General features: G+C 34.5%; 1 protein-coding gene across 13 annotated transcripts in view; it reads left to right on the forward strand.

Annotated features, from left to right (window-relative positions):
* PSME4 (proteasome activator subunit 4) overlaps positions 1 to 17,922 on the forward strand; it is a 109,413-nt gene that overhangs the window by 50,214 nt on the left and 41,277 nt on the right. For all 13 annotated transcript variants that reach the window (XM_002757750.6, XM_035272593.3, XM_035272594.3 and 10 more), the window contains 12 exons: positions 1,263 to 1,361; positions 1,562 to 1,631; positions 2,122 to 2,189; positions 2,812 to 3,027; positions 3,558 to 3,715; positions 4,221 to 4,316; positions 12,998 to 13,053; positions 14,589 to 14,645; positions 14,857 to 14,912; positions 15,004 to 15,102; positions 17,071 to 17,133; positions 17,247 to 17,342. In XM_002757750.6, the coding sequence (XP_002757796.1) occupies positions 1,263 to 1,361; positions 1,562 to 1,631; positions 2,122 to 2,189; positions 2,812 to 3,027; positions 3,558 to 3,715; positions 4,221 to 4,316; positions 12,998 to 13,053; positions 14,589 to 14,645; positions 14,857 to 14,912; positions 15,004 to 15,102; positions 17,071 to 17,133; positions 17,247 to 17,342 (1,134 nt within the window). The remainder of the gene's footprint in view (positions 1 to 1,262; positions 1,362 to 1,561; positions 1,632 to 2,121; positions 2,190 to 2,811; positions 3,028 to 3,557; positions 3,716 to 4,220; positions 4,317 to 12,997; positions 13,054 to 14,588; positions 14,646 to 14,856; positions 14,913 to 15,003; positions 15,103 to 17,070; positions 17,134 to 17,246; positions 17,343 to 17,922) is intronic.

A 17,922-nucleotide genomic window follows, 5' to 3' on the forward strand; every position in this document is an offset into this window, starting at 1 on the left:
AGTTCAGTGGTCACAGCAAATTTATAGAACATGACTACCATGAACAACAAGAAACAACTGAATTTTTTAATTTTACAATTAAAAATAATTACTCAGCTGAGTTTTAGAAATTGCTTATGATATCACTCCCATGATAGAAATTAAATCCTAAGATTAACTGATGGATTGGGAGTAGTTATCCTCATAAGACATTCAGTAAGCATTCACTTATTCTATATTGATTGGTACCTGTTATCTGTAGTATGGTACCTATTATCTATAGCCTTTAGGACTACACTTTATTTTCATTTCTATTCTCCCATCATCTGTAATTACCACTGTTAAATATGTTAATCCTGGTTAAAAGCCAAACTGCCTTGCAGCTGGGTAAAATAAATACTATGATTATGTTAGCATAAAGAAAGGAACACAAATCATCTCTTGTTTAACCAGTAGGAGTTGTTTAAACTTTTCAGTATTGTTAACCCGGTTTTGGAACTCATCTTTCATTGAGCAAGTAAATTAAAGTTTTGTGACATGACTGTAAAATAAATAGACTGCTTCTAGTATTTTAGGGTAAGAATAGATGTCTAGTCTGTAGTTCTCAGGATGACAAATTGTATTAGGTATTAAAAAAACTTTTTTTGTTATATTGAATAAGCCAAAAAGATAATTAAATTGCATTTGCTTCCACCAGGTATAATTTTATGTGTAAGGTTTCTTTAGCAAGTAAAATCTTGCACCTCAAATCTTTTATTTTATTTTTTTGTGAGACAGAGTCTCACCCTGTCACCTGGGATGGAGTACAGTGGTATGATCTTGGTCACTGCAACCTCTGCCTTCCAGGTTCAAGCCATTCTCATGCCTCAGCCTCCTGAGCAGCTGGGACTACAGGCATGCACCACCATGCTTGGCCAAGTTTTGCATTTTTAGTGGAGACAGGGTTTTGCCATGTTGGCCAGGCTGGTCTTGAACTCCTGATGTCAAGTGATCCTTCTGCCTTGGCTTCCCAAAGTGTTAGGATTACAGGTGTGAGCCACTGCACCCACCCAATACCTCAAATGTTTTGTTCAAGTTAGGATCATGGGGAAAGATTGTTCTTAGACCTGAATGTGACATTATTATAAAATGACGTTCTTATAAAATCAGATAGTTAAAATTGCCTATTTGCTTATTTTTGGAATTGTCTAAATATATTTATAATTTTCTTTTATGTTCTATAAAATGTTTAATTTTCTAAAAATTGCTCATTAGACATTTTCATTTCTTACATATCTTAACAGGTGGCCCTTCAGAAGGTTTTTAATTTTTCTACTTCACATATATTTGAAACAAGAGTAGCAGGTCGCATGGTGGCAGACATGTGCCGCGCTGCTGTAAAGGTGAGTTTAGTTTTTTGAACTGATGAATTCATGACTTAACAATCGACAAGCTTATATGGTTAATTATTTCAGAGGTGCTGGTATGCTTAGAATACAAAGTTTTTCAGTAGCTGCTTATTTATAGTCTTTAGTTGCCACTGAAAATACGCTAGTATATATTTGCCTTTTAAAAAAACTTATTTGTACAAATACATTTTCAGTGCTGCCCAGAAGAATCTCTGAAGCTCTTTGTTCCTCACTGCTGCAGTGTTATAACTCAGCTTACAATGAGTAAGTCATAAGATCATCATAAGTTTTTTTCTTGGTTTCTAAAACTCTGTTAATGACATTAGCTACACAATATTTTGATTTGCAATTTGGGGAGAAATTGTCTCCAAAAAAGTTATCATCCAGTTTGGCAGTAGCTTAAAAATGTTACTTTAGTATTATTATTATTATTATTATTATTATTATTATAATACAACCACCATCCAGAGGTTACCTTTAAAAATATCAGTTATTTTGTAAGATACAGAGGGACAGAAGTCTTGGTTGGCGTGTTTATTTTCTTGAAAACTCTTATCTCCTTTTGGGAAGACTTTTTATTTCTTCTTCATGAAGCTCATCTTATAGAACATAAAAGAAAATTATTTTAATGAGGAAAGTCTTCTAAAAGAGGCTTCCCTCAGCTATTAGAAATAATAAATAGAAATATTTTAAAATGCTGTATTTAGTTGAATGCATGGTTTTTTCCCCCGTGATACTATTTTGCTGTTTTTAGATGATGATGTATTAAATGATGAAGAGCTAGACAAGGAATTACTGTGGAATCTTCAACTTTTGTCTGAGGTATTGTAAATCTTCGGATTAAGAAACATGACTATGAATATATTGACTTGCTTTTAGGATATAGCTCTTTCTGACAAAATGACTATAAAGCAAATGGAAAGTCAGAAGTTTTGGAAATTTCTTGATGAGGCTTCAGAAAGTCAGAGTATTTCATACTCTCATTGTCAAATAAGTGGTGTAGCTCATCACTGCATGTTCAGCCATCTACTTAACTTAGTTTTACTGGTTAGTTCTAATATGGGTAACTTATTAATTGAAAAAGTTGATTTGATATGGGAATTTTTTTGGTCTACATTTTAAATTTGGCCATCAATCAAACTTCAGTTTTCTTTATCAGTATTTTCAGAAGTTTAATTAGGTTTAGTCTCCTTAGGAGAATAGACTCATTTGAAAGGGATGTTACTATGGTGCATGAAAGCTTAGGCTCAGAAAATGTGTTTGATTTTTAAAAAGAATTAATTATTAGAATGCAGTTAAAATGACAGTCCTAAAATTAATTGAAGTCATTTAGAGAAACACTATTTTAGACTATGTTAGTGGCCAAATGTTGAACTTCGCATTAATTATTGATTCTTGGTCTTTTAACCCAAATATCTCCAACTATTTTTTTCTCCCCTTTTAGATTACTCGAGTGGATGGAAGGAAGTTGCTTCTTTATAGGGAGCAGCTTGTAAAGATTCTCCAAAGAACCCTACATTTAACCTGTAAGCAGGGTTACACTCTGTCTTGTAACCTTTTGCATCATCTTCTTCGTTCTACCACACTTATCTACCCTACAGAATACTGCAGTGTGCCAGGTGGCTTTGACAAGCCTCCTTCTGAATACTTTCCTATCAAGGCAAGCATTTTCAATCATTTAGGATTCAAGGATATGTTGATTTCTTGTTTTAAGGGATTCAAAGTGTTATTTTTTTTCTTGCATGTAAAGATGTTAGTCTTTTATTTTTAAAATTGTTTATTAAAACTATGAAGTGTATGAAACTTGTGCTGTCTCACTTTGCATGGAACTGAAACTCTGTTTTTCTTTCTTAGTGGTATGTGAAACAACTTGGTATATATGCCATATCTAATGTCTATAGTTTCATATAATTTTATTGCTTAAATAAACAGCCTCATATTAACTCATCGTCACTCGTAGAGCAAACTTGTATTATAATGAGTACTCACTCTTCAGGGAGACTTTTTTCAGGAGTGATAATGAAGAGACAATAAGATGTTGTTTTCATGCTACTTTTTTGTGTATCATTTGCTAGCTTGGGTTTGGATTATGTGTACATTTTCTTTTAAATTTTAAAAATTGTATATATGTATGTGCCAGGTGGCTTTGACAGTTTCTCAACTTGCTGAGTAGATGCTGTTCTATTCTAGGACTGGGGCAAACCCGGGGACTTGTGGAATCTGGGAATCCAGTGGCATGTTCCTTCTTCAGAAGAAGTGTCTTTTGCATTTTATCTTTTGGACTCCTTTCTTCAGCCTGAGCTCATCAAACTCCAGCACTGTGGGGACGGCAAACTTGAAATGTCTAGGTTGGTTTTATTTTATAATTAGAGATATTCAGTTGCAGACTAAATAAATCTTTTATGCCTTGATTCGTGCCATATATCATGTATTCATTTTCAATGTGTGTTTCGAAATCTGCTGTGCCTGTACTTAGAAAACCATTTAATGTAATGTATAACAGAAAATTTGACAACACTTAAACATTTTAAACACAAAAATTCTGGGTTTCTTTTTCTAATTTTTTTTAGTAACTTCTACTTAGCAGTTTCACTTGTGTATATTTTGGCAACTGTGTGCAGATATGCCCCCTTTGAAAGGAATGCCTGTTTTCTTAGACTCAGCTAAGATTTTATTGGGTTGTTTTCAAAATGCTCTTTACTATTAAGTTGGTAAACTGAAGACGTTTGCTATTTCTTTACCTTAATCATTTATATCACCACATGATAAAACTTTTGTGCTAGACTCTAGCAGGCTTGTTAAATAGGGATTTGGATTCTTCTAAAATAAGAAAATGTCTTTTGATTTTTCTAGAGATGATATTCTACAGAGTCTGACTATAGTGCACAACTGTTTAATTGGCTCTGGAAACCTCCTACCTCCGTTGAAAGGAGAGCCAGTTACTAACTTGTAAGTAAAAATAAGTACTTTATTTTGCAACTTAGCATATATTTTAAGTCTTAGTCACTTAATGAGTTATTGGTTTGATATTGTTATTGTTGTTATTTCTGTATTACTTTAACCATTTTATTTGTTATTGTTAAGGTCAAAAATAACTGAGGCACAATTTAGGTCTATAAACCTGAAGGATTTATTCAAATTTTCACATGGTACCAGGATAGAATAACTTTAGTTATTAATTTTAAAATACCAACTGTGGAGATAAGTTAATTTGTTACAATACTTAGTTAATTAAGATAAATATGTTCTTTTAAAAACTAAAAATACAGTTTTCTTTTGTTTGCAGCAAATGTTGAATTAGGATTTTGTAGGAAAAACACTTTTTTGAAAAATAAAAATTTCTTCAATCTTATTATGATTTTGAACTTTTTGTATCTACCAATTTGTTTTTATTATTTTTAAGTCTTTCAGAGTATTCTTACTTTAAATGAATAGCTAAATTGAATCCACTGTTAGTTCTACCACTTAAGGTGAAAAAAATTAAGTTAGAATAAAATCAGCAGAGACCCAGTGCAGTGGCTAATGAAGCATATGGATCCCTTGAGTGCAGGAGTTCGAGATCAGCCTGGACGACATGGCAAACCCCTGCCACTACAAAAAATACAAAAATGAGCTGGGCATGGTGGCACATACCTATAGTTCCAGCTGAGGTGGGAGGATTTTGTGCCCAAGAGTCATAGGATGCAGTGAGCCGAGATCATGCTGCTGTACTCTAGTCTGGGCAATAGAGTGAGACCCTGTCTCAAAAACTAGATAGAATAAAAGCAGTATGTATTAATTTTAGCTTAATTATTAAGTAGATAGATGATAGTTTAAATAGACTAAGATCATTTTTTTCAACGTCAGTATCTCGTTACTAAGCCAGTTAATGAAAATCACGTATAAATCATATTCAAATGAGTAAGTACCTCTTCCCCCTCAGAAAACACAAAAGGGAAAATGATTTACTAATTTTACAACAAAAATGCTAAAAACCCTCAAGAAGTGCTTTCAAAATGTGGCTTACATGTCTTCCCCATACTTTTTGTATAGTCATTGTTTGGAGTCATGCATTTCCCTTTTTTTTTTTTTTTCCACTCCAAATGTTCTTGGACATTGAACTTCTTACAGTATTAAGTTTAAGAAGGAGAAGTTAGGGTCATTTCAGGTAAGGAAATCTGTGTTAAATGTTTCTAGGAATTTGCCAAACTCTTTTTAAAGAACTTTTGTTTTTCATTAGTTTTGCTGTTTGATATAAGAGAAATTGTACCAAAATTCACTTCTGTTAAAAAAGTTTGATTTTGAACAACATTTTAAAATAAGAGGCTTAAAAGTTTTGATTTTTACCTATGATCTTAACAGTGTATAATACAGTAAGAACTTGACCCTTTTATGGCATGCAGAAAGCTATTTCATACTTACCACACTTAGCACATCAGCAAATTGAGTTCTGCTTGAAGGTGTCAACAGTTTGAATTGTGGTCATTTAATCCCATAATTTATTTAAAAAACATGTGTTTTTCATGTTAGTAAATTTTTAGTACTAAGTGATCATTAGGATGCACTGCAGAAGGGTCAGCTAAAAAGGCCGAGGGACTTTTCTTGCAGTTTCTATCAGCCTGTGTCTCGATGCCATGTACAGTATAATAGTGAATTGAAACGAAAGGCTTTATCCTTTGAAATAAATGTGTATCATGACGAAAGTTTCATATATTTGATTATTATAAGGCCAGTTAGGTTTTTGTATAATGAAGTACATTTTAATAAGGAAGAGTATATTACGATCTGATGAATACCCTAATAATACTGCATATTATAAGCTATAAAATTGATCTTGAGTATCCTTTCATAGGCTTTTCCCAGAAAAGTAAAAGAGGAAAGATAAATTTAGCCTGAAAGTTTTCGCATTTTAGCACTTTCACATTTAGAGTGGACATTTAATTTAATAATGTAATGAAGTAATAAAAAAACTATGTTAAATATACTTATATAATGTTTATGGATTTAAACATATATAGATAAAAATATGCTTCCTAATACATATAATTAAATAATACAGTAAAACTTCAATTTTAAAAATCATTGAATAATACATATTTTTAGGGTTCTTTTTAGTTACATGTATATATGGGGGATAATGATTATATAAAAGAGAATTAAGAATAAACGAACAGCTCTTTGCCTTTGAATTGCCAAAAGAGGGCATCTTTTGGCAATTCCTTTGACTTTTAAAAGTTCTTAATAGAATTGTATTTAATTTATAACTAGCATTACCTTCAGCTAAAACTTTTTTTGGACAAAGTGTAACTTTTTACATTTATTTCCTATGTCTAACATTTTTACCTTTTTTTAATAGTAAATTCTCACAAAGTATCATAAAATAAAATAGCCTTTAAAATTTCTAAAATGCTTATTTTAACATAGGCTAGTAATTATTAAAATCTTCTAAATCGGATTTGATTTGAAAAAACTAATAGAATAATTTCAATAGATGGTTCCATTGTTCTATGATAGGAGTTCATACTGCCTGGTGTGAAGAATGAATATCCGTAGCATAATTTATGGTGATTATTAGCAGATCAGTTTGAAATTAGTAGAGGAAGAGAAAACTCTTAAGACATTAGTTACTCCATAGGAAATGGGAAAATATATGAGAGAAAATGAAGCACCTAAGTGTAAAGAATATTTTAGTAAAATGCCTAAGATGTCTGAGGAAAATATCTATTGTTAATAACAGTTTGGCTGTGGTATTATGAGACATTATACATTTTATGAAATATCAGACCAGTTTTTAGAAGCACATAGTAACTCACTATTGTTGTTGGTTTTTGTTTGTTTGTTTTTTTGAGATGGAGTCTTGCTCTGTTGCCCAGGCTAGAGTGCAGTGGTGTGATTTCGACTTATTGTGACCTCCACTTCCCGGGTATAAGTGATTCTCCTGCCTCAGCCTCTCAAGTAGCTGGGATTATAGGTGCCCACCACCACACCTGGCTAATTTTTCTATTTTAATTTTTCTTGAGGTGGAGTTTTGCTCTTGTCATCCAGGCCAGAGTGCAATGGTGCTGTCTTGGCTCACTACAGCCTCTGCCTCCTGGGTTCAAGCAATTCTCCAGCCTCACCCTCCTGAGTAGCTGGTATTGCAGGCATATGCCACCATGCCTGGCTAATTTTTTTTGTATTTTTAGTAGAGACAGGGTTTTACCATGTTGGCCAGGCTGGTTGCAAACTCCTGACCTCAGGTGATTCACCTACCTCGAACTCCAAAAATGCTGGGATTACAGGCGTGAGCCACCACATTTAGCCTCGTGTAATTCCTTTTTAAAACATTTAAACTTACATAAATCTTAGTTATCTAAAATTCTAGCTGCTATAATTTTTTTTGTCCATTACTCATTATTAAGATTGACTTGTACACGTATTAGTAGACTTTGTCTTCTAGAAGAAAGAATACAGTGATACAAAAATTTTTTTTAAATACCTAGAAGCTTAGTTTACTTTTTTTTTTCTTCTTAAAAAACAAAACAGAGATGAGATCTCACTATGTTGCTCAGGCTGGTCTCTGAGCTCAAGTGATCCTTCTACCTCGGCCTCCCAAAGTGCTAGGATTACAGGTGTGAGCCATCACACCTGGCCTTTTTTTTTTTTTTTTTTTTTTTGAGATATGGTCTCAACCTGTTACCCAGGTTGGAGTGCAGTGGCACAATCTTGGTTCACTCGCTGCACCCTCCATCTCCTGGGCTTAAATGATCCTCTCGCATCAGCTCCTGTGTAGCTGGGACTGCAGGCATGTGTTACCATGCCCAGCTAATTTTTGTATTTTTTGTAGAGGCAGGGTTTCACCATGTTGGCCAGGGTGGTCTCAAACTCCTGACCTCAAGTGATCTGTCCACTTTGACCTCCAAAATTGCTGGGATTACAGGCAGGCATGAGCCACCACACCCAGCCAAAGCTTGGTTTTACTTGTTAGTTTTCCTGTGAGAATATCTAACTTAGTCCTATTAGGGTATGTGGGATGGTTTTTAAATCTCATTGTTCAGGAAAATGGCTACTAAATGGGAAAACCTATCTTCTGTGCTATGTTATTATACTAGAGACTGACAAAAAATAAAAAACCAAGTCCTAAGCATAAAAGTAAATGATCTACCTAATGATATCCACTTTGGGGATACTGTGTACCTTTAGGCCTCTAGCAATGTAGGGTTACTAAATATCTTATACTTACTGTAAACTTTACAGTTTCAAAGGACGGATATAATAAAGTCGTTGTGGGTAATTAAGGTTAAATTCTTCTCTTATTTAGTACCATTGAAAACAATTTGAGTTTTTAACAGTTTTTGTCAGATACCACAGGTTGCTGAATTAGTCTTAAAATAGGATCTAGTTTGCTCTTGGAACCTTTAGATAGTGTTTTAAGAGAAATATTTGTGGTATAGTTTATATTCATAGTTCTACTTTTATAGACGTGGAAGTTGGATTATGTCTTTCCAGACTCACAGGAATTTTGGACACTTGCCTTTAATCCTGAAATCATCATTAATTTTTCCTTTTGCAGTCCATTCTCTAAATAATCTTTTAGGTCTAACCAGCTATCACAGGATGCAAAGAACTAACATCTAAAAAACAGGGTTACTCAAGGTAGAGGAGTCATTTTTCATCTCAAAATATTTCTTTACTTTGTGCCCCCTTTCCTCTGATAGATTTATTGCATCATTTTTAGTTGAATCATCCTTAGGCTCTCAGCTTTTACTAACTTTTCACTGGAAGAAATTCATACTTAAGGTCTAATAGTGAGACCATTTCATTGATATGTGAAAGGATGTGTTGCTTATGCAATGAGGGGCAGGGCTAGCTAACCTCTCTTGGCACCTCCAGGAAACTACCCAGCTCTGCTGGGGGAGCTGCACACAGAAAAGGAAACAGTTACTACTCCACGGTGAGTAACCCTGTTTTCTCCTTATTTCACCTTCTGACTGTTTTCATTTATTTTTAAAAGTTTGTATGTCAGACACGGAAATAAAATAGTTCTTATTTTCAGAGTTAATTTAAAATCTGGCAGTGTGTAAGATTTCTCTTAGCAACTCTTTGTTCACTTGGCAGCTGTACTTTGAAGGGAAAAAAATCTATTAGTGGCTTGATTTTACATCTTTGAAATTTATTTTCATTTGAAAGGGGAAGTGTTATTGAGAAGATAGGATATTCTTTCACTTATACACAGGAAGTATTTTATATTATTATTTACAGCTGTTGGAAGACAATTCACCCAGCTTTCATTTACATATGTGATTTGTATTATATATTTTGTTTTTATGTTACTATTCTTTTTCACCAACCCTTCTTTCCTAGCAGTGATTATTTTCATAGTTCTTCTCTAATCATATCTAAAGAAGGTTGCCATCTAGTGGTATGAATAGTATAGTAAATTTATAGGTCTTTTTTTAGTGGTACAAATATTTTAACACATTTTATTATAAGTTAGGTGGCTTGGTACTATCTAGAAGCTATGAAGCAGATTTAACTTTATTATTATTATATAGATGGTGTTATTTACAATATGTGGTGCTGGAATTATTTTTTTGTATTGTATTGTTCCTTAGATTAAATGATACTAGTTTATAAAACGAACCAATGAATGAATACAATGGATTTCACATGGGGAAGGGGAAGGTGGTGATGGAATTTGATTTCAGTTGCACATATTGTTACTATAGCTTTTAGTCAGAATATAGATCTGTAAGACAGTGCCTTAAGTCTATTCACTTAAGGTTATGTGCATAGCTAAAAATTACCAGAACAGTTTTATATGTCAGAGATTACATCCTGGGCACAACTAGATCTATAATGTCACAAAGAGATACAGTCATAATATTTTACTTGGGTAATGGATAGAGATTTCTTTTAGCAAAAAATCTTCTAAAGATCAGAGAGGTAGGGCATTGTGGCTCATGCCTGTAATCCCGGTGCTTTGAGAGGTGGGGATGGGATTACTTGGGGCCAGGCATTTGAGACCAGCTTGGGCACCACAGGGAGACCCGGTCTGAACCAAATAAATAAATATATAAATTAGCTGGCGTGGTGGTGTGCATCTGTAGTACCAGCTACTCAAGAGCCTGAGGTGTGGGCGGGTCCACTTGAGCCTGGAAGGTTGGGGCTGCAGTGAGCCATGATCATACCACTACACGGAGCCTGGGTGGAAGAAGGAGACCTTGTCTTGAAAAAAATAAATAGCTACATTTGCTGAGAAACATTTACTGTAAAAATGTGTTAATCCAGTTAATTTGTGGTAGGCAAGAGGAGATCAAATTATGGTGGATAAAAATAAATAAAAGCTGTAATGTATACTACCCAGATATGTCCTATATATAGTCTTCCCTCAGTGTAGTTGGGAGATTGGACCCCTGGCATACCAAAATCCACTCATACTCAAGTGCCACACACAGTAGGCCCTGAAGAACTCAAATGCACAAAACGTCAGCCCTCCATATGTGTAGATTTCTTATCCTGCTAACACATTAAGTTGAAAAAAATCTTTTTGTAAGTAGATCCACGCCTGTGTTGTTCAAAGGTCAACTATGTCGGAGATATGGAAGCTGTATTTTAATCCAAGTTTTAAAAGTACAGGAAGAAGATAAGCCTTTTATTTAAGATACATTACTTAATACTTTACAATCTTACACAGGATTTTTCAAAGTAGTCAGCATAAGTGATAATTTTTCAAATGCCCTGATAAGGAAACAATGCAAAGTGTCACATGGATTTTTAGGTATTTGGTATCTGGACTCTTTAGAGGAAAAGCTTCGAATTCCCAAATAACAGGCTTTTTTGATATGCTAAAAACTTTGCAGAATAATTGGCTATAAAGAATGCTTTCTCTTATTTGTGTAATACAAGAATAACTAAAGTGACAGTAATTAAAATTCCTGCTTGATTTAATATTATATGGCATTAGATACAGACTGGGTAAGCTGCAGACTGTAAATTTCTACTTCAGAAAACTAAGTGTTTATGGCAGCAGTGAGGCGACCATAGTCTTATGGGATGGCTCATAGCAATCACTTCCCCTTGCTTTAACAATGGGTGGGGTGGGGAAGGGTGGGAACCCTCCTGTGCTTTATTCTTGTTACTGTTGAGTACAGGCCTTTTCTCTTTGATGAAATTTAATTTCAGTAAACACTTGAAGTTCATGTAAAGGAATCTGATTTTATTTTTTACTAACAGATTTTGGATACATAACGTATTTTTGATCATGCAAAAAGATATAGAATGTTCAAATTTGCCAGTGGTTGAAGGAAAACCAAATTTTAAGAGAAATTTGATCTTAAAAGTCTGAAAAAGCAAATTGATGTTTGATGATGCTATTAATATAAAATATTAATGAGCTTTGAAATAAGTTAGTGAAAAAGAAGCCATTCTTTGTCTCTGTAGGCTTGGTTTTGAAACTTGAGAAGGTATTGTTGCTGCCCTCAGTACTAGGTTATGATGAGGAACATACTGACATTTTAGAAATCTGTTTTTACCTGTTACTTAGATAAATACCTGAATTCATAACTGTCAAATATTTAGGTAGAGATAACCCATTTAATTCAGCTACTTGTTGGGGGTAGACAATATAACTGGGGATGTATTGATTTAAAAATATTGTTTTCTTCATGGTAAGTGCTGTGCAGTTCATTGGTGATTAGCAATAATAATAAGATTGTTGTTTATTAACCCTGTATTTGCTTGCCTCATTTGTGCCTGTTTTTCCTTTTAGAATGTATCTCTTTGTTTAAAAAAAGCTTTGAATTGAATCTCATATTTTGAAATAAAATGTTGAAAATTGAGGTATATTTTTTCACTGAGGTAAAGGTAGATTTCAGATATATAAATTCTCATTTGACTATAAAATCTGTTCTTGCATATGTAAAAAGTGACTTTTAACCCTTTATTGAATTTAACTACCTGGGTCTGCTTGTGGTAGCCTTGTGGAGCAGGGCTACCCCTTACAGGCTCAGGGTAGTCTCTGATTGTGGCAACATAATTCTTTATGGCAGATCTTTAATTAGCAAACAGTGATTTTTAACCTCTGAATTTCTTTGAAAAGAGTGTCTTTTTACTGTATGTATTAGGAGAAATGCATTTGACTGATTTTAAGAGGAAAGGTAATGATTATCTGAATAAGCTTGTCTCATTCATATGCTTCAGTAAAATTTGTGAGTTTTGGCTGGTCCGAAGGTAGTGAATTATCTCAATTGATTGTTCACAGTTACAGATCAAACTCCTTGTTCTACTCTTTCCCCCCTTCTCACTCTGCACTTGACTAGTCTTAAAATTAAAAAAAATAATAATAAAATTTGTGAGTTTTACCTGTTGTGCCATTATTAAGCTGACTTTTCTTTATATCAATGTTAATCATCACATTTAATCTTTTACATTTGAATATTGGATATCAATATTATGTTTCTTTAGGAGACCTCCTGAAGTGACTAAATTTTTTCTTTAAGATAAATAACGTGATTCTTACTGAAACAGCATTAACCTTGAGAAAGGTAGATTGATTTTTCCCACTGAAGGTGGGAAAGAACATTATCTTTGTTTTGGTTTAAACACTCCAGCCCCTTTAATACTTCATATTGGTATTATTAATAAATGCAAGCACTCTTGTTTTTATACAGAGTATCAAGTATGGTGTCCTTGGAAGAGACAAAGTTGTATACTGGACTTGAATATGGTATGTGAATCCTAATCTGAGTAAATCTGTATAGACTATTTTTGGTAGTAACTCTACAAGGACTACAATGAAGTATGAAGTAGTTTTTTAGTTTGTTTGTTTGAGACGGAGTCTCACTCTGTTGCCCAGGCTGGAGTGTGGTGACGAGATCTCTGCCCACTGCAACCCCTGCCTCCCAGGTTCACATGGTTCTCCTGCTTCAGCCTCCCAGGTAGCTAGGATTACAGGCATGCGCCACCAAACCTGGCTAATTTTTATATTTTTAGTAGAGACAGAGTTTCACTCTGGTGGCCAGGCTGGTCTTCAGCTCCTGACCTCAAGTGATCCACCCACCTCCACCTCCCAGAGTGCTAGGATTACAAGTGTGAGCCACCATGCCCAGCCTAAAATGAAGTAGTTTTGTATTGTGATGTTCCTACTCTGTTTTTTGATATATAAAAAAATATTAATTACACAGCAGTCATTTTTGCCTGTTTTGGAGAAACTGGAAAATTATTATATAAAGAACAATCAGTAAGAAATTGGGTCAATCTTTGTTTTGGTTTAAACAAAGTCAATCTGTATTTGAATGCTTTCTATGTACAAAGGTAGGCTTTTATATATTGTAATGTTAATTTATGTTTAAAATTATTTTAGCACTTATACATTTGTTGTCAATAGGAGTATTGTAACCCTGTATTTGAATGAACTTTGTACTTTCCTAGTAAATTAAGTTTTATAGTAACATTTACATAAAACATTTTATTGTTATTGATCTGAATTTAACATTAAATAGAAATTTAGCACCCTTTCTTATTGCTGGATTAACACTAAAGTTAATTACATACATTAATTGCTAAGGTGTAATTGCTTGATTTAGGTCACCCACAACTAATCAGAAAATTCCATGGATTGGCTAATGCCCTTTTCAGCCTTAGCCCACCTGCATCCAGGTGACTAAACAGCCATGTTGCTTACACAAAGCCTGTTTGGGGGGGCTCTCTTCATTCAAAGTGTGAGTTTTGACATTTGGTGCCGGAAACCTGGGATTGGGGGAACTCCTACAGGAGACCAAACCCCCGTTCCTGTTGTTGTGTTTTCTCCATGAAGAGATCTACCCACCTAACTGAGGTCATCAGACCAGCCCACAGATGCACACCACCTGACAAAAAAAAAACAAAAAAAAACAATTCCATGGATTTTTATCTCTAATTAGTGACTAGAACCTTTGAAATATTGGCAAAGATAAGATGGTTTTTATTCGCGTTGCCCCTCCCACCTTCTTGCCCCTTGAAGTTTTATAAGCAGGTCATTTTATTTATTATGATTATTATTTTGCTTGAAGCATGACAGACAGCTCATAAGCAGGTAATTTAAATGTAGAGGTTTTAGAAGTTTCTGTAACATGCCTAGCCACTAATCCAACTATGTAAAGGCAGACACATTTGTTTTTTCTCCAATACTTTATCCCTTCTTGACCTAACCTGTTGATATAAACTTTAATAGTCTGAGGAGCATTCAGTGTCTAAAATACCTTTTTATTTTTCCCAAAATAGATATGTCTCGAGAGAACCACCGAGAAGCAATTGCTAGAGTTATAAGGAAACTGCTTAGTAAGTATATCTGTACACTTAACTTTTTTCTTCTAATTATTTTGGAATTTTAATCTATAGCATGCACATATTTATGTTTTTTATTCCAAATGGTGAGAATATTGGCAGTGATTTTTATTTCCTTAACTAATGGATTCTTGACCAATGCCTCAAGATTCTTATGGTAGTTCAAAATATTTTAAACAAAATCCTTTTCCTTCTCCCAATATAGACCACATACTTGATAATTCAGAAGATGATACCAAGTCATTGTTTCTTATTATAAAGGTACAGTTGTCATTTAATAGTTACATAATTATTAATATGATCAGGCTTGGATTGATGGCTTGCAAATACAATTTGAAACTCTTTGACACAGATTATTGGAGACCTTTTGCAATTCCAAGGATCTCACAAGCATGAATTTGACTCCCGATGGAAAAGCTTCAACTTAGTAAAAAAATCAATGGAAAATCGGGTCAGTATTTTCACCTAAAAGTCTGCACTAATTTTTTTTAAAGGTATATGTAATAACCTCCTAATTTGGGTATTATTCAGCATATAGAGGAAATTTCCCTAAAAGGAAAAAGAGTAGATTTAAAATATGTAAAAGGTGGCTGGGTGCAGTGGCTCATGCCTGTAATCTCAGCACTTTGTGAGAGGCCGAGGCAGGCAGATCACAAGGTCAGGAGATTGAGCCTGGCCAACATGGTGAAATCCCAACTCTACTAAAAATACAAAAATTAGCCGGGCATGGTAGCGGGCACCTATAATGTCAGCTACTTGGGAGGCTGAGGCAGGAAAATCACTTGAACCCGGGAGACAGAGATTGCAGTGAGCCAAGAAAAAATGTATTTTTTTTTTTTTTAAATACAGAATCTTCTCTCTGTTTCCATGATAGTCTCTAAACGTTCAGTGAGAATTTGGACAATACCATTGAGGCTACCTTGTAAGAGCTTGAAGGAATTTAAAAATAGGGAGGAATATCTACAGGCATGAATTTAAAGCATTTTACTTTATGTAAATCTGTGAAAAAGATGTCTTGTATTGTATTTATGCTGCATAGAAGACAGTGTAAGCTTCTTTGGGACCATGGAAGAAAGAGTGTCATCATAAGCCAGGAGACGTTTATGGCAGTTTTCTTATACTAGAAACTTTTACTGAAATTGAGTCTAAAAGGGTTGTGTGAGTTCATTCTTTAGACAGTAGTTGCTAGATACTTTAGAAGAGTGGCATGTAAAAAGGGCAAGGAGATACGAAAACATGGCATGCTTTAGGGGCCAGCGGCTGTAGGGGGTAAACTAGATTGTTTATACTTTCTTACGAGAAAATGTTTTAGTTTTATATTCATCAGTGGGAGTTACATGAACAGTTCTTAAGTAGATTTGCATATTGGAAACGTCAACATTCAACTCACTAAATGTTAAAAAGCTCTGCCACCACTGTGATCAATAATTACAAAGAGACTGATACTGTAAGTAAGAAAGGAAGTCAAACTATTACAGTCCGTGTGAAAACCACAGCCTGAGTCAAGTCACCGGTGTTGAATTGGAGATCACATGTTTTGAAAATGATCGAATTTACTGGGTATGGTGGCTCATGTCTGTAATCCCAGCACTTCAGGAGGCCAAGGCAGGTGGATCACCTGAGGTCAGGAGTTCAAGAACAGCCTGACCAACATGGAAAAACCCCATCTCTATTAAAAGTACGACATTAGCTGGGAGTGATGGCTCATGCCTGTAAAATCCCAGCTACTTGGGAGGCTGAGGCAGGAGAATCACTTCAACCTGGGAGGTGGAGGTTGCAGTGAGCCAGGATTGCGCCATTGTACTCCAACCTGGGTAGCAAAAATGAAACCCTATCTCAAAAAAAAAAAGGAAAGGAAAGGAAATGGTAGAATTAGGAGGTTTGATGATCAATAAGCTATGGTGTGAAAGAGCAACAGTCTTTGAGCCTCAAATATCTGCCTTTGATGACTGGGTAGAAGATTATGTAGCAAAAGCTTAAATGATACCTTTTAGAAATCTGAAAGATAGTGTATTTTGTAGTAAACATTAATGATTACCCTGAAAGGCTGTGGCTATTTATAGATTTAACAAGTTGAACAATTTTCTTAGTAGGCTGTTTTTGTACTCTTAATATTTTACTGAATAAGAGCACAACTCTGTTGCTTTCCCCTGCGTTGGGTCTAATGGTAAACTATTAGAGAAAAACAGGGTGTTGTATGGACTATTTAAAAGGGGGATATTTCTGCTATTAGCCATAACATTAATTAAAATAGCTTATTTTTATATAAGCCTGAAGTCTTTAGGATAACGGAAACAACCACCACCACTCACCAGCCTACCATGGGCCTTTTTGGTCCTTATTAAGGTATTTAGAGGCATTCATTGTGGAAGTCGTTTAGGGAAAATATTGAAGTGTTTCTTGCTACTTTGTTTTCCAGCTCCATGGGAAAAAACAACATATCAGAGCACTGTTGATTGATAGAGTAATGTTACAGCATGAGGTAAATATTTTTTTCAGTCATGGTGGCTTTTTAAAATGCCAGTTTTCCAGATGAGTGTTTAATTGTGTTGTCATAATTAAATTCTAGCAAATACTTTGCACTTGTTTTCTTAGCTACGGACACTAACTGTTGAGGGTTGTGAATATAAAAAGATACATCAAGATATGATCAGAGATCTTCTTCGCTTATCTACAAGTTCATACAGTCAGGTAAGGCTCATGCAAACACTGCACTCTCCTTCCCTCCCATTTGATTACATGCATTCTTACTATCCTGCTTTTAACAAGAGAGTTTAAATAATTTCTCCCATAGGTCACACATCCAGGAAGTAAGAAAACCGGAACCAAAAGCTAGGCTCTCTTAATTCATATTAGCATAAAATACAGCTTTCAAATTGCAAATGTATTCAAGCTAAGTTTGCTAGTCATTTTTTTCTAATGCTTAATGTTTCTGTTTATAATTGCTTCTCATTTTTTTTTTTTTTAATTTGAAAGATAGTGCTAGTGTGATATTGTTGGCACTTCAATCAGATTTTGAAGTCCAGACTATGAAGGCCACATAGTTCCTTCTAGATATTATGCTTGGGTTTTAGGAAGCTGCTACCACATGAATTGTGAGGTCCATTCTTTAAGATACTGTAGGAACAAGAGATTATCTCCAAGCTCAGAGAACTGGAAAAAGAGATTCATGTGCAACCAATTATTCTATCTTGTAAAATAATGTAAATTAGCTACAGGTTGAGCATTGGAAACCAAAAATGCTCTAGTATCCAAAACTTCTTGTTTATTG

The sequence above is a fragment of the Callithrix jacchus genome, chromosome 14, assembly GCF_049354715.1.
Source record: "Callithrix jacchus isolate 240 chromosome 14, calJac240_pri, whole genome shotgun sequence".
Taxonomy (NCBI): Eukaryota; Metazoa; Chordata; class Mammalia; order Primates; family Cebidae; genus Callithrix; species Callithrix jacchus.